Below are 18,679 nucleotides of genomic sequence, written 5' to 3'. Positions count from 1 at the left end.
TTTTATTTGTTTTTTTATGTATTTCTTATCTTTAGATATCTAAAACACTGTCCTACATCCTGCAGTCTTACAGTTCTTTGTAATTTGATTACGTTAACTGAAAAACACATAAGGAAGTTAAGGCACATGTGAACGTCCTCCATTCCTCACCACCTCAGACTAAGTCGGCCCTACTATTTTCTGGAGAAAGTGTAATTACTTTTAATTTTAATTATTAAATTAAAATTAAAATCTATAAAATTAAATTACATTTAATTCATGTTAGGTTAGGTGCAGAGTCAGAATCAGTTATCCAGGATGAAGAATGCATGCATAGTTCAGTATTTCACAAAACTGTTGTAGGCTTACTGTTAGGCTGCTGTAGTTGATCTGCAAGTTTACTTCAAAAATTACCAGCTTTAAGTTGGACTGGCAAGTTTGATTTTATCAGCAGTGTCCCTGCCAACACTGTGGAGAATGGCCAAGAATTCATGGATAGTGGATGAGACCACTTGTTTGATCATCAGTTTGTGGGTAAATTGCCTTAAAACCAGAGATGCCTGCTCTGAGATGTGAAGATTTAGTTATACTCTTGTTAGGACTTCTGAAACTTCTGCCAAATAAAAATATTTCCACCCATATTTCTCCAACTTTTAAGATTTGTCAGCTGCATACTTTACAGTATGTTCCAGTGAATGTGCAAAGCCACTAGCAAAATCCACTAAACCCTGCTGGTTATAAGCACAGTAATAAGTGTCTGCAGATATTCACTGCTCTGGGACAGAAACAAAGGCATTACCACAAACCAAAAATTAAAGTAGCAAACTACAGCAATATTTTAATATTTAATTATATTGTCTCTAATAGGCCTTATTCGAATTCATGTGTTGGGGCATCTACATAAAGTTTACTCAAATGCAATTTCTGGATACACTGATGGTTGTTTGGTAATGGCTGCGATGCAGCTATGTAGCACTGTGTGGGGTGGTGATGCTACACCAGGCAGTGATAACAAAGTGAGTTGGAGTCCATTTTTGTCCTTTTCGTTCTCAAGAAATTTTTGCATAATGGCACATAAATGTCCTAGAAAGCACTGAAAAGTTGAATGCAGCTGAAAAGCAGCAGTTTATAACTGAGAAACTGGAAGCAGGAAGTGCAAAAAAACTTCTATTCAGTGGAAATTAAGAATAAGTAATGCCATAACTATCTACTTTTCAGTGTTCTGTTTACTGTCTTGGCTTTCTCCATTTCAAATACAGGTGTTAACTCTAATCGCTATGACATATAAACAAGCTTCTTTAAAGACAGATGTTGGAACATTTGGAAAAAAAATAATTTTTTCAACATAGTCTTCTGTTAGGATAGCAAGATTTTGTTTTCTTTTGTTAGGTTATGTTTTTATAGCCATGAGGAAAATGATAAGCAAATTTAAGTGATGGCAGATTCTCCATATCACAATTTGCTCAATATTGGAGTGAGAAAGCAATTTTTGAAGTGCTGTTTTTTGTCTAAGCAAATGAATAACAGTGGATAAATAATAAAAAGGGTGCAGCAACATTTTGTAGCAGTCATATCATCACTATGTAGGCAATAAGCTATATAGTATGATGGTGTTATCTTTTCAAGAATAATATGGAAATATATGTCCTGGGTATTTTGTGGAATGTAGACAGCAAAATAATACCCATTGTAAAGATACTTGAACTTCTTCTCTTGTGAGAAGAAAAAAAAAATAAATCAAAGGTGAATTTGTATTCTGTTCATTACATAGGTAAATTGAACTTACAATTTCACCTAGCATGAGGTTCCATAGTTTGAAGAAGAAGACAAGTGAGCGATATTTGGTAACAATTTCTAGTTAAGTAACAAATATACCTGTTTATGCTGTACTCACTTCTAAAATATCTAATGCTATTATTAATAAGTTAGTTATAGCATTATTTTTATTTTAAGATTAATAGAAGCTGCTGCTTGAGGTTATTTAATTGAATATCAATTAATTAATAATTTTATTGAAGGAAGCTAAATTATTCTTTGTCTTTTTTTAGGGGTGATCTCAGATTATGAATCAAAACATGGACATAGGATCTGTTCATCATCTAATGGAAGATATACAGATTTTTAGGACCCAACCAAGACAGCCAAATAAATTAGAAGGAATTTGTCAAACAGATGACGATCTGTGTAATTCAAATCTTCCATCTCAAAATTTTTACCCATATTCACCTCATTATACACATATGCATATGAATTACTGCAGCGAGTTGGAAATTTTTGAAGCAGTAAGAATTAGAGAACTAGAAGAAGTCAAAGCCAGAGCTGCCCAAATGGAGAAAACCATGCGCTGGTGGTCAGATTGTACTGCTAATTGGAGGGAGAAATGGAGCAAAGTTAGAGCAGAAAGAAATAAAGCCCGAGAGGAAGTCAGACAATTGAGAATAAAATTGGACAGCGTTGTAAAAGAATTGAGTATGCTTAAGAAGATAAACCAGGATTTAGTAACTGAGAAAGAAAGTTTAGAAAATGTAAGTGCATGGAAAACAGTGCATTTCAATTCCTCAGAAATATCTCATATAAAAAAAGACCTAAACCAGTTAACATTTTTGGAACAAGAACCAGTGAAAGAACTGAACAAAACCAACAAGATTCCTTGGACAGAAGACTCAAACAAGGTAAAGAATGATTATTTTATTATTATTTTTTTTTTTAAGTTCATGAAAAAGAAGAAGATTATGTACTCAGAAATGAGATTTTTCAAGGATTTTCAATAAAATATAATGTGATCTGATCCATAACAAAAGCACTTATTTTGATTTTCACCCATTTTATAATCCTAATATAGAGAAACACAGAACAATTCATATCCCTCAGCTAAAGCTGTAAGTGAAAGGCTGTTATCTGCAACAACCTAATGCTCTGACTATCTTTCACATTACAAGTTATCAGATTATCTCTGAAACTCTATGTTTTTGTGTACTATTACCTCAAAAAAGCAGTGTAGGCTCCTGATATCTAAAATAAAATTTAGTTTTCACTACTTGCAGTTGCTGAAATGAAAGAAAGAGGTGAGGCGAATTCTTCTGCAACATGAAAAGTTTTTCATTTGGCAAAAAGAGCTATTGAAATCTCAAAAGAAATCCCAATACAGATATATTTTCTTATTTTTTTTTCTAAGTGTTTTTAGTTTTCCTTATGTTTTGCATGCAAAATCTGCCTTCTCAAAATAGATAATATAACACCTTTTGTTTCTGATTGGGACCCATACTAGTATGTTATGCACATAACTGGTTTTTACACAAAACTTGTTAAAGCCCATCATTTGTTTCAACATGACTTACATTAGAAGTCTGAGAGTAGTTATGTGGAATTTCTCCATATTTTGTCTGTACATATAAATTGCTTTCCTGGTTTTAATAATTCCAGGATTCTGTCTTGACAATAGTTATAGCCAACTAGTGATAACTGGGACCTATTTTTCTGTAGAGAAACCTTTCATAAGTTCACAGAGTGAACAAAGCAATGGTATCTCTCCATCAAGAAGACATTTTTTGCATTAGAGAACTTTCTAACTGTATGTCATTGCAACTATACAAGATGGCATTTATTCCTATTTTTTCCCCTACATGGTTTATATGTTTAGAAGAGCCTTGATAGCTGGCAGAAGTCATATTTAGACTTTTCCTTTATTTACATTTTTCTCAAATGCCATGTTTATCTCTTTACTCAGGATGTGGAGGTAATCAAACATCCCTTAAGAAGCAGTCAGGATACAAAGATGACTCCAAAGCATCTTGATTCCTTTCCCAGTGGATTTACCAGTATTTATTTTGAGGAACCTAAAAAAGGTCTGCACAACGCAGCTCAGACATCAGAGAATGATTTAATGCATGCTTCTGTTCTGCATTTGCATTTGGCTGAGTTACAGAAAATCTTAACCAAAGAAAGAGAGTAAGTGCAAAATATATTCTCCTTGGAGAATTCTTCCTTAGAAATAAGTTTTTAAAGAAACTTTTTGATGTAAATATACTGAAGTTTTGCAGTTATAGCTCATATGTTCTCCTAGGTATTTCTAAGCTCTAATTCAGAAAATATGTATTTTTAAATGGTTTTGGAAATTGGTAATTACATATATTGTGTTTCACAGTAGTGTGTATGTCTCATTTCCTTTGGTTTGCTTATCATTAGCACAAAAAATACTCCATAATACAACTGTTAAGAATATACAGCTAATTAAAAGATTGTACTTAGAGATTTGATACTAATTAAGTGAAATCTAAGCCATGTTATACTCAATTATTGGGTCAACCTGGCATTATAAGAAATTGCCATAGACTCTTTCAAATTTTTGCTAGTAAACAGTGACTGCAGAATGAAGGCCATTTTTGAATTACACCAAAATTTCTTTGCAAGGAAACATGTGGTATGTGATACATGTGCAGCGTGTGAGGTAGTAGGAGACTTTAGTTTCAATGTGACTATAACTTCAAAAGAGATTAAGGTTACTCAGAAAAAGTAAAAATACCTCTTCTATTGCAAATAATATCAAGTTTCAGTTCAACAAGTATGTATTAGACTATGATTAATCTTTCCTGTCATTTTCTTTCTTTTTACAATTTTCCTGTGGATAATTCAAGTCTTAAGTATATTAAATTTTTTTTAAAAAAAAACATTAATGTTAGATTCTTAGAAAGTATTTACTGTGTTATTACATGGGCTAGGAAGCTAGGAAGCTGTAGAAAACATTTTTCATTTATTTATTTATTTATTTATTTATTGAATCATACTGCAGCAGATTACCAAAACTATAATCTATCTTAATAAAAAAAGATTTTATTTTTTGTGGAAGCCAAAATCCAAAAATGATTCAAATTTTATGATATTTCACGAGAGTTCGGAGGCTGATACCTCATAAATCCGCTCTCCCCTGTTTGAAATCTTTAGGGTTCTATGTACTTTATTTCTTCAACAGAGATCATAGTATTCAGAAATTTCCTTTTTAAAAGAATATAATCATTCAATATTTTTAAAACAACACTCCTATTGGATAACAATTTAATAAATCCCTGTTTACCTTTTATTTTGTTTTTGTTAATGTGCCTTTCCAGACACATTCAAACTTCCAGACAGTTTGTAAATGTGTTTCAGGATGCCAGATTTTGATATTTATCCCTAGGTATATACTGACTGTTCTTCACTATGTCATATATTAATAAATTTACTGGGGCATGATAAAAACTGGTGTATGTTTATGCCATGCAACATGCAGCAATTCCAACCTCAGGCCATAACTGCTCATGAAGCAGCGGTTTTCACATAATGGTAGGCATTTGTGCACAACTTCCTCTTTAGGTCTCTTTGGGTAATATTTCCTGTATAAAAAGAGCTTCTGTAAGCAAAATATATTCAGCTGAGACATATGAAGCAATTATGTTTGGCTATGCGCACAAAAGTTACCTATGAAAAGTATTACTAGACAAGCACTAACATAATCTGTGATAATCACTGGTCTCTTGAGTTGCCCTATGAATCTTCGTTGGGCAGACTATTATCTACTAGTTCAGGCAGGTTTAGTCTCTGCTTTTCATGGGAATAGGCTTATTTTGATGACTCGACATCTTCAGATTCCTTTTTTTTTTTCTCTCTCTCTCTCTCTTTTAGTTTTATACTTGTCCACATCAGTATTTTTGCTCCTGAATTCTGATCTGCTAATAATCACTATCTCAACAATCTCATTTCTGTTTGCATAGTTCTAGCTTAAGTACTTTCTCACAGCTTCTTCCTAACAATTTAGAATTTTTCTCAGTAAACTTCAGCCAAGGACACAGCTGTGCGACATCAAAAGCAAACTTGGGTTACAGACAGCTTGAACCTCTAGGCCAAAGGTTACTTTGGCAGCCAGTATGTTCTTGCTCATTCTGTGCAGGACCTCTCAGCAGATCTTTTTGGCTTACTTTCAGTACTCAAGAGTTGTGGCTAGATTTTTTACAAATGGAAACCAGCACTCGTAGAGCTAGCATTTGCCCCTACTTAAATGGCTAACCTCTCTATAAGTAATTTAGGTGGTTCTGGATCAAGAGTATTCAGTTTAGTTATAAAGAAAGAGGCAACAAGAAGACACTTTTCACTCAAATGAATTGCTTCACTGATGAAGTTAACGTTGCTTCCAGGCCTTGAGTCAGACCACTCAGTGATAACTCTGGTGTCTCTGCACAAGCCTACAGTATACTGTGTGAACATGCCCCAAAGGCAAGCCTTGTCAAATATCCTTTTGCTGTTTTCCTTAAGCATAACGATATTGTTGTGGAAGAAAGATTTTAAATAAAATATCCTCAGAATGTAGCTAATTCAATGTGGAAATAGTAACTTTTGTCAAAAGGTTAACAAGTTCTTTTAGTCCCAGAACAGAAAATAACTACTGTGTCATACAACAGTATCTTTCACTACTAGATGAATTTTTGCTTTTATATCATCAATACTTTTATATTTTTCTTTATATTCATGTTTCATCCATGTAGTATCACAAAACTTATGTAAAATTGTCTTCTCCCAACATAATAATACTTCTTCAGTTTTACTGTTTTTCAGATTGCAGATTCAAGGTCCCAATTTTATATGCTTTGTTCCTACAATGATCTTTATAACTATCTGAATATTCAGGGATTATAAACTATGACCTGTTTTTATTAAAAAGTGTTAGAAATATAAGTTGAATATTTTTATTTGTAATTAAGAGTTGGTTTTTTGTTTTTTTTTTTTCTTTTCTTTCATTTCTCTTGTGAGCCAAATTCTGTTTTGTTAGACTATTGCACAGTGGTATACACATATTACACAAATATGAAATGAAATTAAGAAGGCAAGGATATAAATTATGAAAAAGTCATTATTCATTGTTATCTTTGGACTTTGGCTGACAGTCTTTGCTGTGGCCACAGAAACGAAGTTTTTAATGAGTCTCAAAGACAGGAACATCTGTAGTGCTTCATATTTCTTTCATTATATCCTGAACTGCTGATAATACTGTATTTTGAAAAGAGGTAAAAGCCAAAAAAAAAAAAAAAACTTTACTGTTTCAGTAGGAGCCATCATTCCTTCTTTGTGAATTACTATTCTAACCATTTTCCAGAATCACAGAAACATAGAATCATAGAGTTAGCCAGGTTGGAAAAGACCTTGAAGATCATCAAGTCCAACTGCAGCCTAACCAGTACCCTAACTCTAAAAACCCTACACTAAATCAGATCCCTGAGTACCACATCCAAACGGCTCTTAAACACAACCAGGGATGGTGATTCAACCACCTCCCTGGTCAGCCTATTCCAGTACCTAACTACCCTTTCTGTGAAGAAGTTCTTCCTAATATCCAACCTAAACTTGCCCTGGTGCAAACATTTTACTCAAATAACATTGCAGAGCAGAATCCTTAGAGTTGTCATTTTAGTGAGGATGTAGTATTGCTGAGATAAATAATCGACATTTTCAAAATGTTTTTATTTCATTCTTTCAAGAATTCTTTTTTTTTTTTAAACCTGTGTTCTGCACATACTGTATGTATATATTCTGATATACGTGTGTACTTAATCTTTTCCCTGTATCCATTCTCTGAGCATCTTTGCTATTTTACCATATATTACATGGCCAAAATAACTAATTGAAGTTCATTCCCAAATTTTATTAAGTTTAGGACAAGGATTTATTTAATTAAAAATTTGAATTATGTACTGGAATTGTCTGTTCTTTTTAGCAATTTTTTTTTTATTTTATTTTTTTTTAATATATATATAACTCTCCTAGAATAATTATGTGGTTATACTACAGATTTAAAATAATTTGAAATATGCAGTTGTAAAAGGCAGTAAAATATAACTGAAGCTTTGAACAGAAGTTAAATGTCATTTATGTTTTGTCATCCTCAAAAAATGTAATAATTTTTAAAACACTTTCAGAATGAATGTATTTCTGGAAAAAGAAGTGGAAAAGACAGAAAATGAATTAGCTCTTTGGAAGTGGAAATATGAAGAACTAAAACAATCTAAACTGGAAAGTCTGAACCAGGTATGTTAGCAATACATATTTATCATGTGAAATAAGAAACAGAACTGAGGCTTCTACTTACCTCTTTTAACTAAGAATAAAATTATACTTAGGCTTTATGAAAATAATAAAGAAATATCCATGTTTGTTTGAAAACTGTTTTCACAACAGAACTATAGGATAATTCAAGTTGGGAGAAATCTCAGGTCCAATTGCTGCTCAAATTGGCAGTCTGGCCCTCTAGTAGACTTTACTCATGGTGAATAAGGTTCTGGGTTCTGACAATGCCCAGTCAGAACATCTCTTCTTCCAGGAATACAATTATTTTCTATTGTTCTCCCAGTTTGCACCACTGAAGAATCTGGCTTTATCTTTTTGATAATCCCTTCATAAGTACTGGGACATTGCTATTAAATCCCACTGAAGCCATCTCCACCAAAATGATCAAACCCTGTTCCTTCAGCTTCTCTTTGCAGATCTAGTGCTCTTTTTTGACATTATCTGCAGCTATTTCTCATACTTGCCTTTATGCAATTGTCAAGGACCTCTCTGTTCTCAATCACCTTTCAAAGTCGATAGTGACCTTGGAGGATACCACGCTGCTCTCTCAGGACACTTTGGTGAACCCATTGTGTCCTACTGGACAAGATCTCTCCAGTAATCCCTTACACATCCTCATCTACTGTTGTTAAGTTTTCCCCCAGATAACTTTTCAATAGTTCTAGCAGGCCAACAGAGACAGAGTCTGGGGAAACAGGCCTGAGGGCATAGGGGGGTTTGTGAGATCATAGAATCATAGAATACTTAGAGTTGGAAGGGACCTCTGAGGGCCATCTAGTCCAGCTGCCCTGAAATGAAAGGGACATCACAGCTAGTTCACGTTACCCAGGGCCTGATCCAGCCTCACCTCGAAAGTCTCCAGGGATGGAGCATCCACAATACTAGGTAACCAGTTCCAATGCCTTACCATCCTCACAGTAAAAGATTTTTTCCTTATATCTAACCTAAATCTACCCTATTTTAGCTTGAAACCATTTCCCCATGTTCTGTTCCCACAGACCCTGCTAAAAAACCCTGTACTTTCTCAGCCTTCTCTTCCCTGGACTGAAGAGTCACAGCTCTCTCAGCCTGTCCTCATAGGAGAGGTGTTCAATTCTGTGGTTCATTTTTGTGGCCCTTCTCTGGACATGCTCCAGCAGGTTTGTGTCTCTCCTGTACTGAGTACTCCTCATCAGGACATAGTACTCCAGGTGAGACCTCACCAGTGTAGAGCAGAGGAGCAGGACCACCTCCCTCAACCTGCTGGCCAGGCTTCTTTTGAAGCAGCCTAGGATGTGTTTGGCTTTCTGCTCTGTGAGGGCACATTTCTGGTTCACATCCAGCTTGCCATCCACCATTACTCACAGGTCCTTTCTGGTAGACCTGGTCTCAATCCTTTCATCCCCCAGTTTATATTGGTATGGGGGGGTTGTCTCAACCCATGTGCAAGACCTCATGGGGTTCATCTGGGCCCACTGCTCAAGTCTGTTTAGGTCCCTCTGAATAGCAGCTCTGGTGTTCCAACTGTACCCCTCAGCTTGGTGTCATCAGCAACCTTGCTGAGGGTGCACTCAGCCCTACTTTCGATGTCACTGACGAAGATACTAAAGACTATCAGCCCAAGCAGTAATCTGTTCTGAGGGGAGGGACGCCCCTATGTCTCTCAATTTTCATTTCTAGGGCTGTCTCTTGCTGTGGACTTCGATCCAGAACATTGCGGAGAGACTACCAAGGCCTGTCTGGACCTTAGACCAGTGTTCCCAGCTGCTCATCTGCATGGGCAGAATTGGTACAGAAATGCACGCACCCTGGCAATCAACCAGAAAGAACTGCATTTAGTTACATAACTCAAATATTTTTAGAGCAATTTATTTACTGTGCCAAGTTTGTAGACCTGAAGTACTGTGAAGGACAGACTGTTTTTCATGAAAAACAGGAAAGAGGATGCCCGAGGGGATGGAAGTTGACCTCAGATCTAAAAGCAGCCCAAATCTTTTGAGCTCTTTTGTGTGATGGGTGATAGCTGGACTGAAAACTTGTGATTTGGAGAGCTCAGTAAGGATGAGATTGTGATGGGAGTTTGTTACAGACCACCTGATGAGGTGGAGATTATAATCTTTAAAGAACTCATATCTCTGAATTTCAGAATCTGGTTCTCATGCGGGACCGACAGTACAGCTGCTATAAGGGCATCATGGTTGGATGCAAAGCAATCTAATTATGGAGAATTCCAGGAATTATTACTCTCTGTAGGCATTAAATGGACTAACTAGTGGTGATGCATAACTAAGTCTGCTGTTAACTGTTATGAAAGAAACTAGTTTAAGATGTGTTTGTGAATAATGTCCTTCTCTATAGTGACTTTGAAATATAGAAGACTGTAGTTCTGAAGGAAATGAGAAAGGCAAGTAGTAAGAAAATACCTTGAACTTAAGGAAATCAGAAAGGAATTTGGATGCCAGAAAACTATACTTTTATATAGAATCATAGAATCACTCAGATTGGAAAAGACCTTAAGATCATCGAGTCCAACCATGACCTAACCATACTACCCTAACAACCCTCTACTAAATCATGTCCCTGAGCACCATATCTAAATGGTTTTTAATACATCCAGGGATGGTGACTCAACCACCTCCCTGGGGAGCTTATTCCAGTGCTTAACAACCCTTTCTGTAACGAAATTTTTCCTGATATCCAAACTAAACTTACCCTGCCACAACTTGAGGTCATTCCCTCTTGTCTTGTCACCTGTCACCAGTGAGAAGAGACAAACCCCGCTTTTGCTATAAGCACCTTTCAGATACTGGAAGAGAGCAACAAGGTCTCCCCTCAGCCTCCTTTTCCCCAGACTGAAAAACTCCAGTTCCCTCAGCCTCTCCTCATAGGGCATATTCTCCAAGTCCTTCACAAGCCTTGTTGCCCTTCTTTGGACCTGCTCAAGCACCTCAGTGTCCTTTCTGTACTGAGGTTCTCAAAACTGAACACACTACTCGACGTGTAGCCACACCAGTGCTGAGTACAGGGGCAGGATGACTTCCCTAGTCCTGCTCACCACACCATTCTGGATACAAGCCAGGATGCCATTGGCCTTCTTGGCCACCTGGGCAAAGGAGGTCAGACTACAAAAAAGAAATATAGGAACATTCGTTGGACCTACTTGGAGGTGATCCATGAAATCATGGGACAGTTCCATCTGAACATGATAAAAAACTTTACTGAGAGGTTCACAGAGCACTGGAAGTAGCTGCCCAGAGAAGCTGTGGAATCTCTTTCTCTGACATATTCAGAATGTACCTGGATGCTTTTCTGTGTAACGTACTAATGAACTCGAGTCCCTTCCAATCCTCACAGTTCTGTGATTTTGTGAACAGTGTTAGGAAAGCTACATTCATTCGAATAAAGTTTAATGAGTAGAAGGCTAATAAATACTGTTGTTGTATCTTTCAGAATATAGCTTTCATAAAAATTAGTTAAGGACTTCTTACATCCAACAAAACTCAATTAGTATATATAATTATAAATTGTATATATAAATAATAGTAACTATACAATTTTTTATTTTTTATTTTTAATGTTTAACATATCTGATTTGGAAAAATCTTGGAAAAAATTACTTTCTTTTAACATTTTGGGAAAGATTTTGATTAGTTTTTTAAATCCCAATTAAATAAGTTTAGATTCAATTAGTTTATTAAATTACAATTATAAGGCAGTGCATATAAAAATGTAGCTTCTTTCACAGATGAGTATCCATAGCAACAAAAGAACATCTTTCTGTCATATTTGAGTTCCTTCAGATTTTAGTTCTTTATTTGCTCATGAAGTAGGATTTTAGCTTACTGTATAACAGAGGAAGTTCATATTTAATTAATAGTTCTGTTTAAGAAATGCAGTCTTCATATTTTATGGCACTGTCAGCAGAAATGGAACAATAACAATAAGAAATTTTATGAGAGGAGGCTGGTAATAAATAGCTTCCAATTTTTATTTATGTGCATGCGTACATATACATGTGTGTTGATGCTTTTTAAATGGAGGACATGCTGAATTGCTTTAATTGTTAACAGGAGGTGATATTTTGAGCATTCTGTTTGTATTACTGAGATTTACAAGGCATATATCTACTTTTTAAATTACAGAAAAGCATCAGTTTATATTAATCTGGCAAATGTGAATGAAATTACTTCTGCTTGCTGTTGTTGCTTTTATTATTCTTCTTGTGTGTTGTCAATGTACACGTGAATGCCATAGATGAGGAGTGGTTGCTAGAGCCCCATACAAAGTTCTTGGCATTAAGTAGCTCAAAGGGAAAATAAAGGAAAACACAGACACATACTGAACTAAACATGGAATCTCTGTCATATGTACACTTGCAATATAAAATCACATAGGACTTTCTAGATTAACATTTTTAATTACCTCAGGGCTACTTCTATGTACTTGACCAAGATTTTTTGGTTTCAGAGTAAAGCTTAAATTGTTCTTTCCCTTTGTAGATCACCTGACAGCTGCATTGGGTATGTGAAAACATATTTTTTTTAGATTCTCGCTGTTAGTGCCACAGCTAACTAGCTGTTTAAAAATGAGTATTAGCACTCCAAGTAATTAATTATGTTCTGTTAAAAGATGAATATTCACTTACCTAAAAGAAAATATATATATATATTTGGAAAGCTTTGATGATCTTGATAAATATATTTTTACAGCACACAATTTTATTAGTTCCCATGAGGGTACTCCAAAAGTAATGCCTCCTATTTTCGGATTTTGGCCTACAGTGTCAGAGTTGTATGTTGGTGGAATGGAAGTAGAGGTTGAACCTTTCTGACAACATGCCGTTACATTTTGTTGCCGTGCAACAGATGACATCAGAGGGGTGGTCTGACATAATTATGTCTGACATGGAAGTGTGTATGAAGCAAAATGTGTAACTGAATTCCTCCATACAGAAAAAATTGCATCTATTTGTATTCATAAATGCTTGTTGAACACTTAGGGAAACCAAGCCATGGATGTGAGCACAATGAGGCAGTGGGTATTGCTTTTTGGCAAAAATGGCCACAAAGGTGGTTCACCTCCACTGGTGCAGAAGTTTATTATGATCATGGCATGCAGGCTCTTGTTCATGGCTGGCAAAAATGCATAGCTAATGGTGGTGACCATGATGAAAAATAGTGTTTTGTAGCTGAGAATTTTCTCTTTCAAAAAGGGTTTTTTTTGCTCTTTGCATCATGGAAACAAATAGGGAACATTACTTTCTGATCTGCATATGTATGTGGATACTCAGAAGTCCTCATTCCTTTAGATTTTTTCTGCTTTTCCTTAATTTCTTTAACTTCTGTATACATTCTGAAAAGCATAAAAACTTCAGAGTCAGTGAAGTTTCTATCTGAATGTTCACAGTCATCTCTGTGCTATATGGTTTTGTTATGTAAAACTTAGTTTTTACATCAATTAACTGACCTTACAATATGGAAGACATAAACACTGTAACTATGCCTGATCTTTGAGCTCTTTGTAAAACAGTATAATTCCTTGCTGTGCTGCCCAGATGTTTTCAAATCCTGAGTTATAATTAGCAAGACTGAATAAGGTTTTAGAATTTTTATCTTATAACATGCACCACAAAATGTTATTGTTTACACATACTGGAAGTCTTCCTTAACATTTTTTAGCTCCCTTTATCGTTTCTAAATTATACGTGTTTCACATGGTTTAAAACTTAAAGATGGACTGCTTACAAAACAACACTGCATTATACTTTGAACAGCGGAAAGCATGCATGTACTTCTATATTCCACTGGTGTGCACTGTAGACTTACAAATGCCACTGTAGGCAATGAGTTCTGTGTAAAGAAACATGTACTGCTAGCTAAAGTACAGAATATACTCTTATTGTCTTGGTAATTAATGAAGGAAATTTAAAGACCATTTTTGGGGAACTGAAACAAAAATTATTCTAATTGCTTCTTAAAGATACTGGAAGATAAACATAAAAACAAAACAAAACAAAACAAAAAAACAAAAAAAAACCTGTTGATGAAAAAGAACATAAGCTAAATTAGCATTTTGAATCTTTAGGCAGAGGTATGGGGTGGAAACCCCATCGGTTTACCATTGTTCCATCGCTTTTTGCACAGAGTTGAAGATAAGTCACCAGTGTTGTTGCTTTTATACTAGAGCCAAATAAATACTTACACTTCAAGTAAGACCTTTCAAGAAAAGTGTTTTCTTTTCTCAGTATGCAAATGTTTTACACTTTTACTTTTTTGAAGGGTACTATAACAAAAACTCTCACTGTTCTTTCCTAGGTGGAAGAAATTCCACAGGAGTAAGTGAGGTTTCTGGAGAAAATTGCTTTAGACATTTATATATTATGGCATAACATTTTGGAACAGCTAATTTTAATTATTTCCACATTTTTTTTTTCAGAAATTTTTAATCTGAAATTTCTTTATAGTGTGAAGAAGCGGAAAAGCTACTTTTCCACAGATGCAGTTTTCAGTCACTTAGCACATACATGAAGAAGAAACAGCATTTCTCTGATAATCTTACAATAAATTTAGATATACATAATATCTGTTCTATCCCTCATTCTTTGCCTGACCCCAGGATTCATTTTGTTTGCCACCCAGCTCCTGCAGAAAACATCATAATTATTGAAGATAAAACAGTAGGTAAAATGACTATGCTAGCTACCATGAACTGTTCTGTTCAGTTCTCATCTAAGATGAGCAGAAATACTGCTTATGATGTGTGACTGTCATATGAGTAAAATGATGGCCCAAGACTAAAATTTCCAATGGCTTTATATACTACAGAATAATGAGTAGACAGTTGGAATAATTAAAGGAGTCTATGCCAAGTTTGATATCAGAATTCTCAAAGCAGAGTTTTAAAGTATCTTTAGAAAATTTTCTGAAAACAGTGTTTGAGTTATTTTTGAACTTAATTGACTGTATGGGGTGGAAACTTTATGCATTTAATTTCCCTGTGGTAAGGTATTGTTAGTTTTGAAGTAAGTTGATTTAGAATTTGGAGTGTTCCTTGCTGGGCTCTATTGTTCATTTGTTGAAGATGCCAGAGTGGTTTTCAAAGTGAAATGGGATGATGCACACATCTGACTGATGTTCTGATGAAAACAGAGAAAAAATGATTTCAAATATGTGCATTTCTTTCTCTTGTCTTAATAATATTACACATAGTGTGAGAGCAAGAAAAGAATATTGAAGTCCTTCTGAAGCAAAAATTTCAGGACAGTAAAGTTTTTCCAGTTTCCATAAATCTTCCCAAAATGTACTAGTTACATGTATGTAATGTATAATGTACTAGTACTTAGTCGGGCCACTAAGATGGTGAAGGGCCTGGAGCATCTCCCCTATGAGGAGAGACTTAGGGAACTGGGTCTGTTTAGCCTTGAGAAAAGAAGGCTGAGAGGGGACTTGATCCAGGTTTATAAATACCTGAGGTGTGGGAGCCATAGTGGTGAGTCTGGTCTCTTTTCAGTAGTACGTGGGGACAGGACTAGGGGTAATGGGATGAAAGTACAGCATAGGAAGTTCCGCACAAATGTGCGGAAGAACTTCTTTACAGTGAGGGTGACGGAGCACTGGAACAGGCTGCCCAGGGAGGTGGTGGAGTCTCCTTCTCTGGAGATATTTAAGACCCGCCTGGACACCTTCCTGTGTGACGTGGTGTAGGGAGCCTGCTTTGGCAGGGGGGTTGGACTCGATGATCTCTAGAGGTCCCTTCCAACCCCTACAATTCTGTGATTCTGTGATTCTGTGATATTTAGTGCTATCTTTAGAAATTACCTACTTAACGTGAATGTTTTCCTTTCATGAAGTATAATTTGTCATGATATATAATGTCAAAATTCCATTTGATTAGCTGTTTTTCAAGAAATGCAATTCAGAAAGTGCAGGAAAGCCTACGTCCTCACTTCTCCCCTTAGACTTGTTTAAATTTAAACTGTACTAAGATGTACTTGTGGATTTTTCCTAAGTTTCCTTTGCACAAATTCAATGGACAGACATTTTAACAGAATCTTGTAATTTTTTTCACTTTCTAAATTTATCATATTTCAGCTTGGCCAATTTTAAGAGAACCACACAGAATATTAGTTTATTTTCCAATTTTTTTTGGAAATTTTTTTGGAGTGGCTGACATGCCAGAAGGCTGTGCTGCCATCCAGTGAGACCTAGACAGGCTGGAGAGTTGGGTGGGGAGAAATTTAATGAAATACAACAAGGGCAAGTGTACTTGCACCTGGGCAAGAACAACTCCAGGTATCTGTATAGATTGGAAACTGACCTGTTTGAGAGCAGTGTTGGGGAAAGGGACCCGCGGGTCTTGGTAGACAGCAGGATGACCATAAACTAGCACTTTGGCCTTGTGGCCAAGAAGGCCAATGGCTTCCTGGGGTGTGTTTTTTGAGTTTACATTCTATATACTGAGTACTATTACTGAAAAAAGAAACAATGAAGTAATGAATTGCTGAAGTTTAATCAGTGTGTGAAGGGTGCTTTGACTGTTGCCATTGTATTTATGTATTCTTGGTACAATTTATTAACAAGTACACTGAAAACTGTAAACAGAAACAGTTTTGTGTCTTATTTCCTGTCTACCAGTTAATTGAGTCATCTTCTTTCTTTTAGCCAGAACATTAGAATGATAAATGAATTTATTAAAAATAAATAATAATTAATACACAGAAATAGATTAGAACTTGAAACAAAGGCATGCTGATATAATCTGGATTATAATCAAGTTTGTGTGCTGTTTCTCTGTAAAAATGCTTATATTTTTAATTATCTTTGGTAAATTATAGGTAAACTTTTAGTGCTTTGATGATTGAAATTAATGATATAATCATTCAACCTTTTGCAGACAAAAGAAGTTTATTTATGCAACAAGCACACCCTGTATGCATATTTCTATACATGAGCATGCAAACTGGCAAGTCTTGATGGTGGGAAAGATTTGAATTAGTCAGTCTCAGCTTTCTAAGAGGGTAGTCTGTGTTCCTCCTTATTTTAGGGAGAAAGTTGTACCATTATGTTTGGAGAGGAAAGAAACGGCATCCTCCTTTCATCGTCTTTCCCCTGGTAACAGCAATAGGAACAGTAACTTCTGGTCATTAAAAATCTTAAACTGGAAAATTTCAGCTTGCGCTTCTAACACTATTGAGATGAAAAGGAAAACAGAGTTTAATAAAATATGTCAAGTAGTAAAAATGTTCTCAGCATAGGCCTGTTATATTTTCTTTTGAAATGTAAACCAAAATATCTATATTGAACATTTAATTATGCTGGGGAGTTAGTGAACAGGGTTTTTGATTTTTTTTCTAATAAAGCTAAGATGTCACTGAGGCAAGTTAAGGGATGAAAGTTCATGTTTTTCTTCAGATCTTTTGGTGCAGAATGATCCAAACCAGATGCCCTTTGAGATTTAAAATTAAATTAAGAGACGTAATTGCTGTAATCCCTATGCCAAAAACAATCTTCACCATTTACTTAGATTTTAACACAGTTTGCTCAATCTATTACCACCATTACCCCCACTGTGTTCTGTCACAGTCTAAACAACTGCAAGAAAAGCATGATACTGTTTGCAAAGAAAGCAAGCAGCAAAAAATATTTGTGTCTGAATGATAAGAGTTCTAACTTGCCTTTGCTTAGTAGTGAAACACAACAAATTAAAGCATGATTTATTTATTTATTTATTTATTTATTTATTGCATTAAATTAGCTTCAAATAATTTTTGTGGACCAGTTCATTGCTAATATGGGAGATTTGCTTGTGTACTCTCATAATTAAAGTTCCACTTCTTCATAAATAGTAGCAAAAGCAACCATGCATATGTTATTGCATCAACATGCTGATTCTCAAAATGAGTGATGGATTGTCAAGCTTTGAGTGTTCTGGTTGCATCCTTTATGAATTTCAAGCTATATTCTCCAAGCGATTAACTGAAATGTGAATTTCTTTCTTGAGTGAGATTACAGAACAATTTAAAATCATCTAAAGAACTGCTCTTAGACTACTCATATTCTTTTTTTGGTACACTTAGATTATTCTTAGTTGAAGCTATAATTATTCTGTTCTGCTTCAGGCAAAAAAAAAAAAAAAGAAAAAAAAAAGAAATGTAGTTTGGGAATTAAGTCATTAACCCCATCTCAGTTATCAATGCGTGTAGTAACATAGGAAATGAGCATGTTATTCATGCCACTTTTATATGAGATCATGCTTATTGTGCTTGTCTATTCATTGATATTTTGCTAAATAGGACAAAAAATACAATGATTATTTGAAGAATATGCATTAATAAAGTTTCTACAAAAAGATGCTGTAGATGGCACATATATCGATAGACATCTAGATTCAGTCTCCAATTACAGGAAGCACTTGAATCTGAGTTTTTGTCAAAAAAATATCTTTCATGTCAAAAGATGCTTCAAGAATGGCTTATATGAAACTTATGAGTGTACATTCACTGAATTCTGTTGGAAATATTTTATATTCACACATTTGTGTAAGAATTGTCTTCAATGTGTACACTCTTCTTCCCATGGGAACCGAGACTTCAACTTTGATTTCTGATATCATGAACTGCTCTGAGGATCAG

At 35.2% G+C, this 18,679-nt stretch overlaps 1 protein-coding gene and 1 long non-coding RNA gene across 4 annotated transcripts in view; both read left to right on the top strand.

Moving 5' to 3' along the window:
* The window catches only part of CCDC102B (coiled-coil domain containing 102B), a 123,907-nt gene that overhangs the window by 11,608 nt on the left and 93,620 nt on the right, over positions 1-18,679 (top strand). For all 3 annotated transcript variants that reach the window (XM_015855189.1, XM_015855190.2, XM_015855193.2), the window contains exons 3-5: positions 2,028-2,651; positions 3,707-3,927; positions 7,923-8,031. In XM_015855189.1, coding sequence (XP_015710675.1) covers positions 2,043-2,651; positions 3,707-3,927; positions 7,923-8,031 — 939 coding nt within the window. In that variant the 5' untranslated portion in view covers positions 2,028-2,042. The remainder of the gene's footprint in view (positions 1-2,027; positions 2,652-3,706; positions 3,928-7,922; positions 8,032-18,679) is intronic.
* Positions 8,802-9,906, top strand: LOC116652942. The gene is made up of 2 exons (XR_004306176.1): positions 8,802-8,955; positions 9,730-9,906. It is a non-coding gene; the product is annotated as an uncharacterized LOC116652942 (long non-coding RNA).

The sequence above is a fragment of the Coturnix japonica genome, chromosome 2, assembly GCF_001577835.2.
Source record: "Coturnix japonica isolate 7356 chromosome 2, Coturnix japonica 2.1, whole genome shotgun sequence".
NCBI classification, from domain to species: Eukaryota; Metazoa; Chordata; class Aves; order Galliformes; family Phasianidae; genus Coturnix; species Coturnix japonica.
This window is presented reverse-complemented; position numbering and strand designations above follow the sequence as displayed.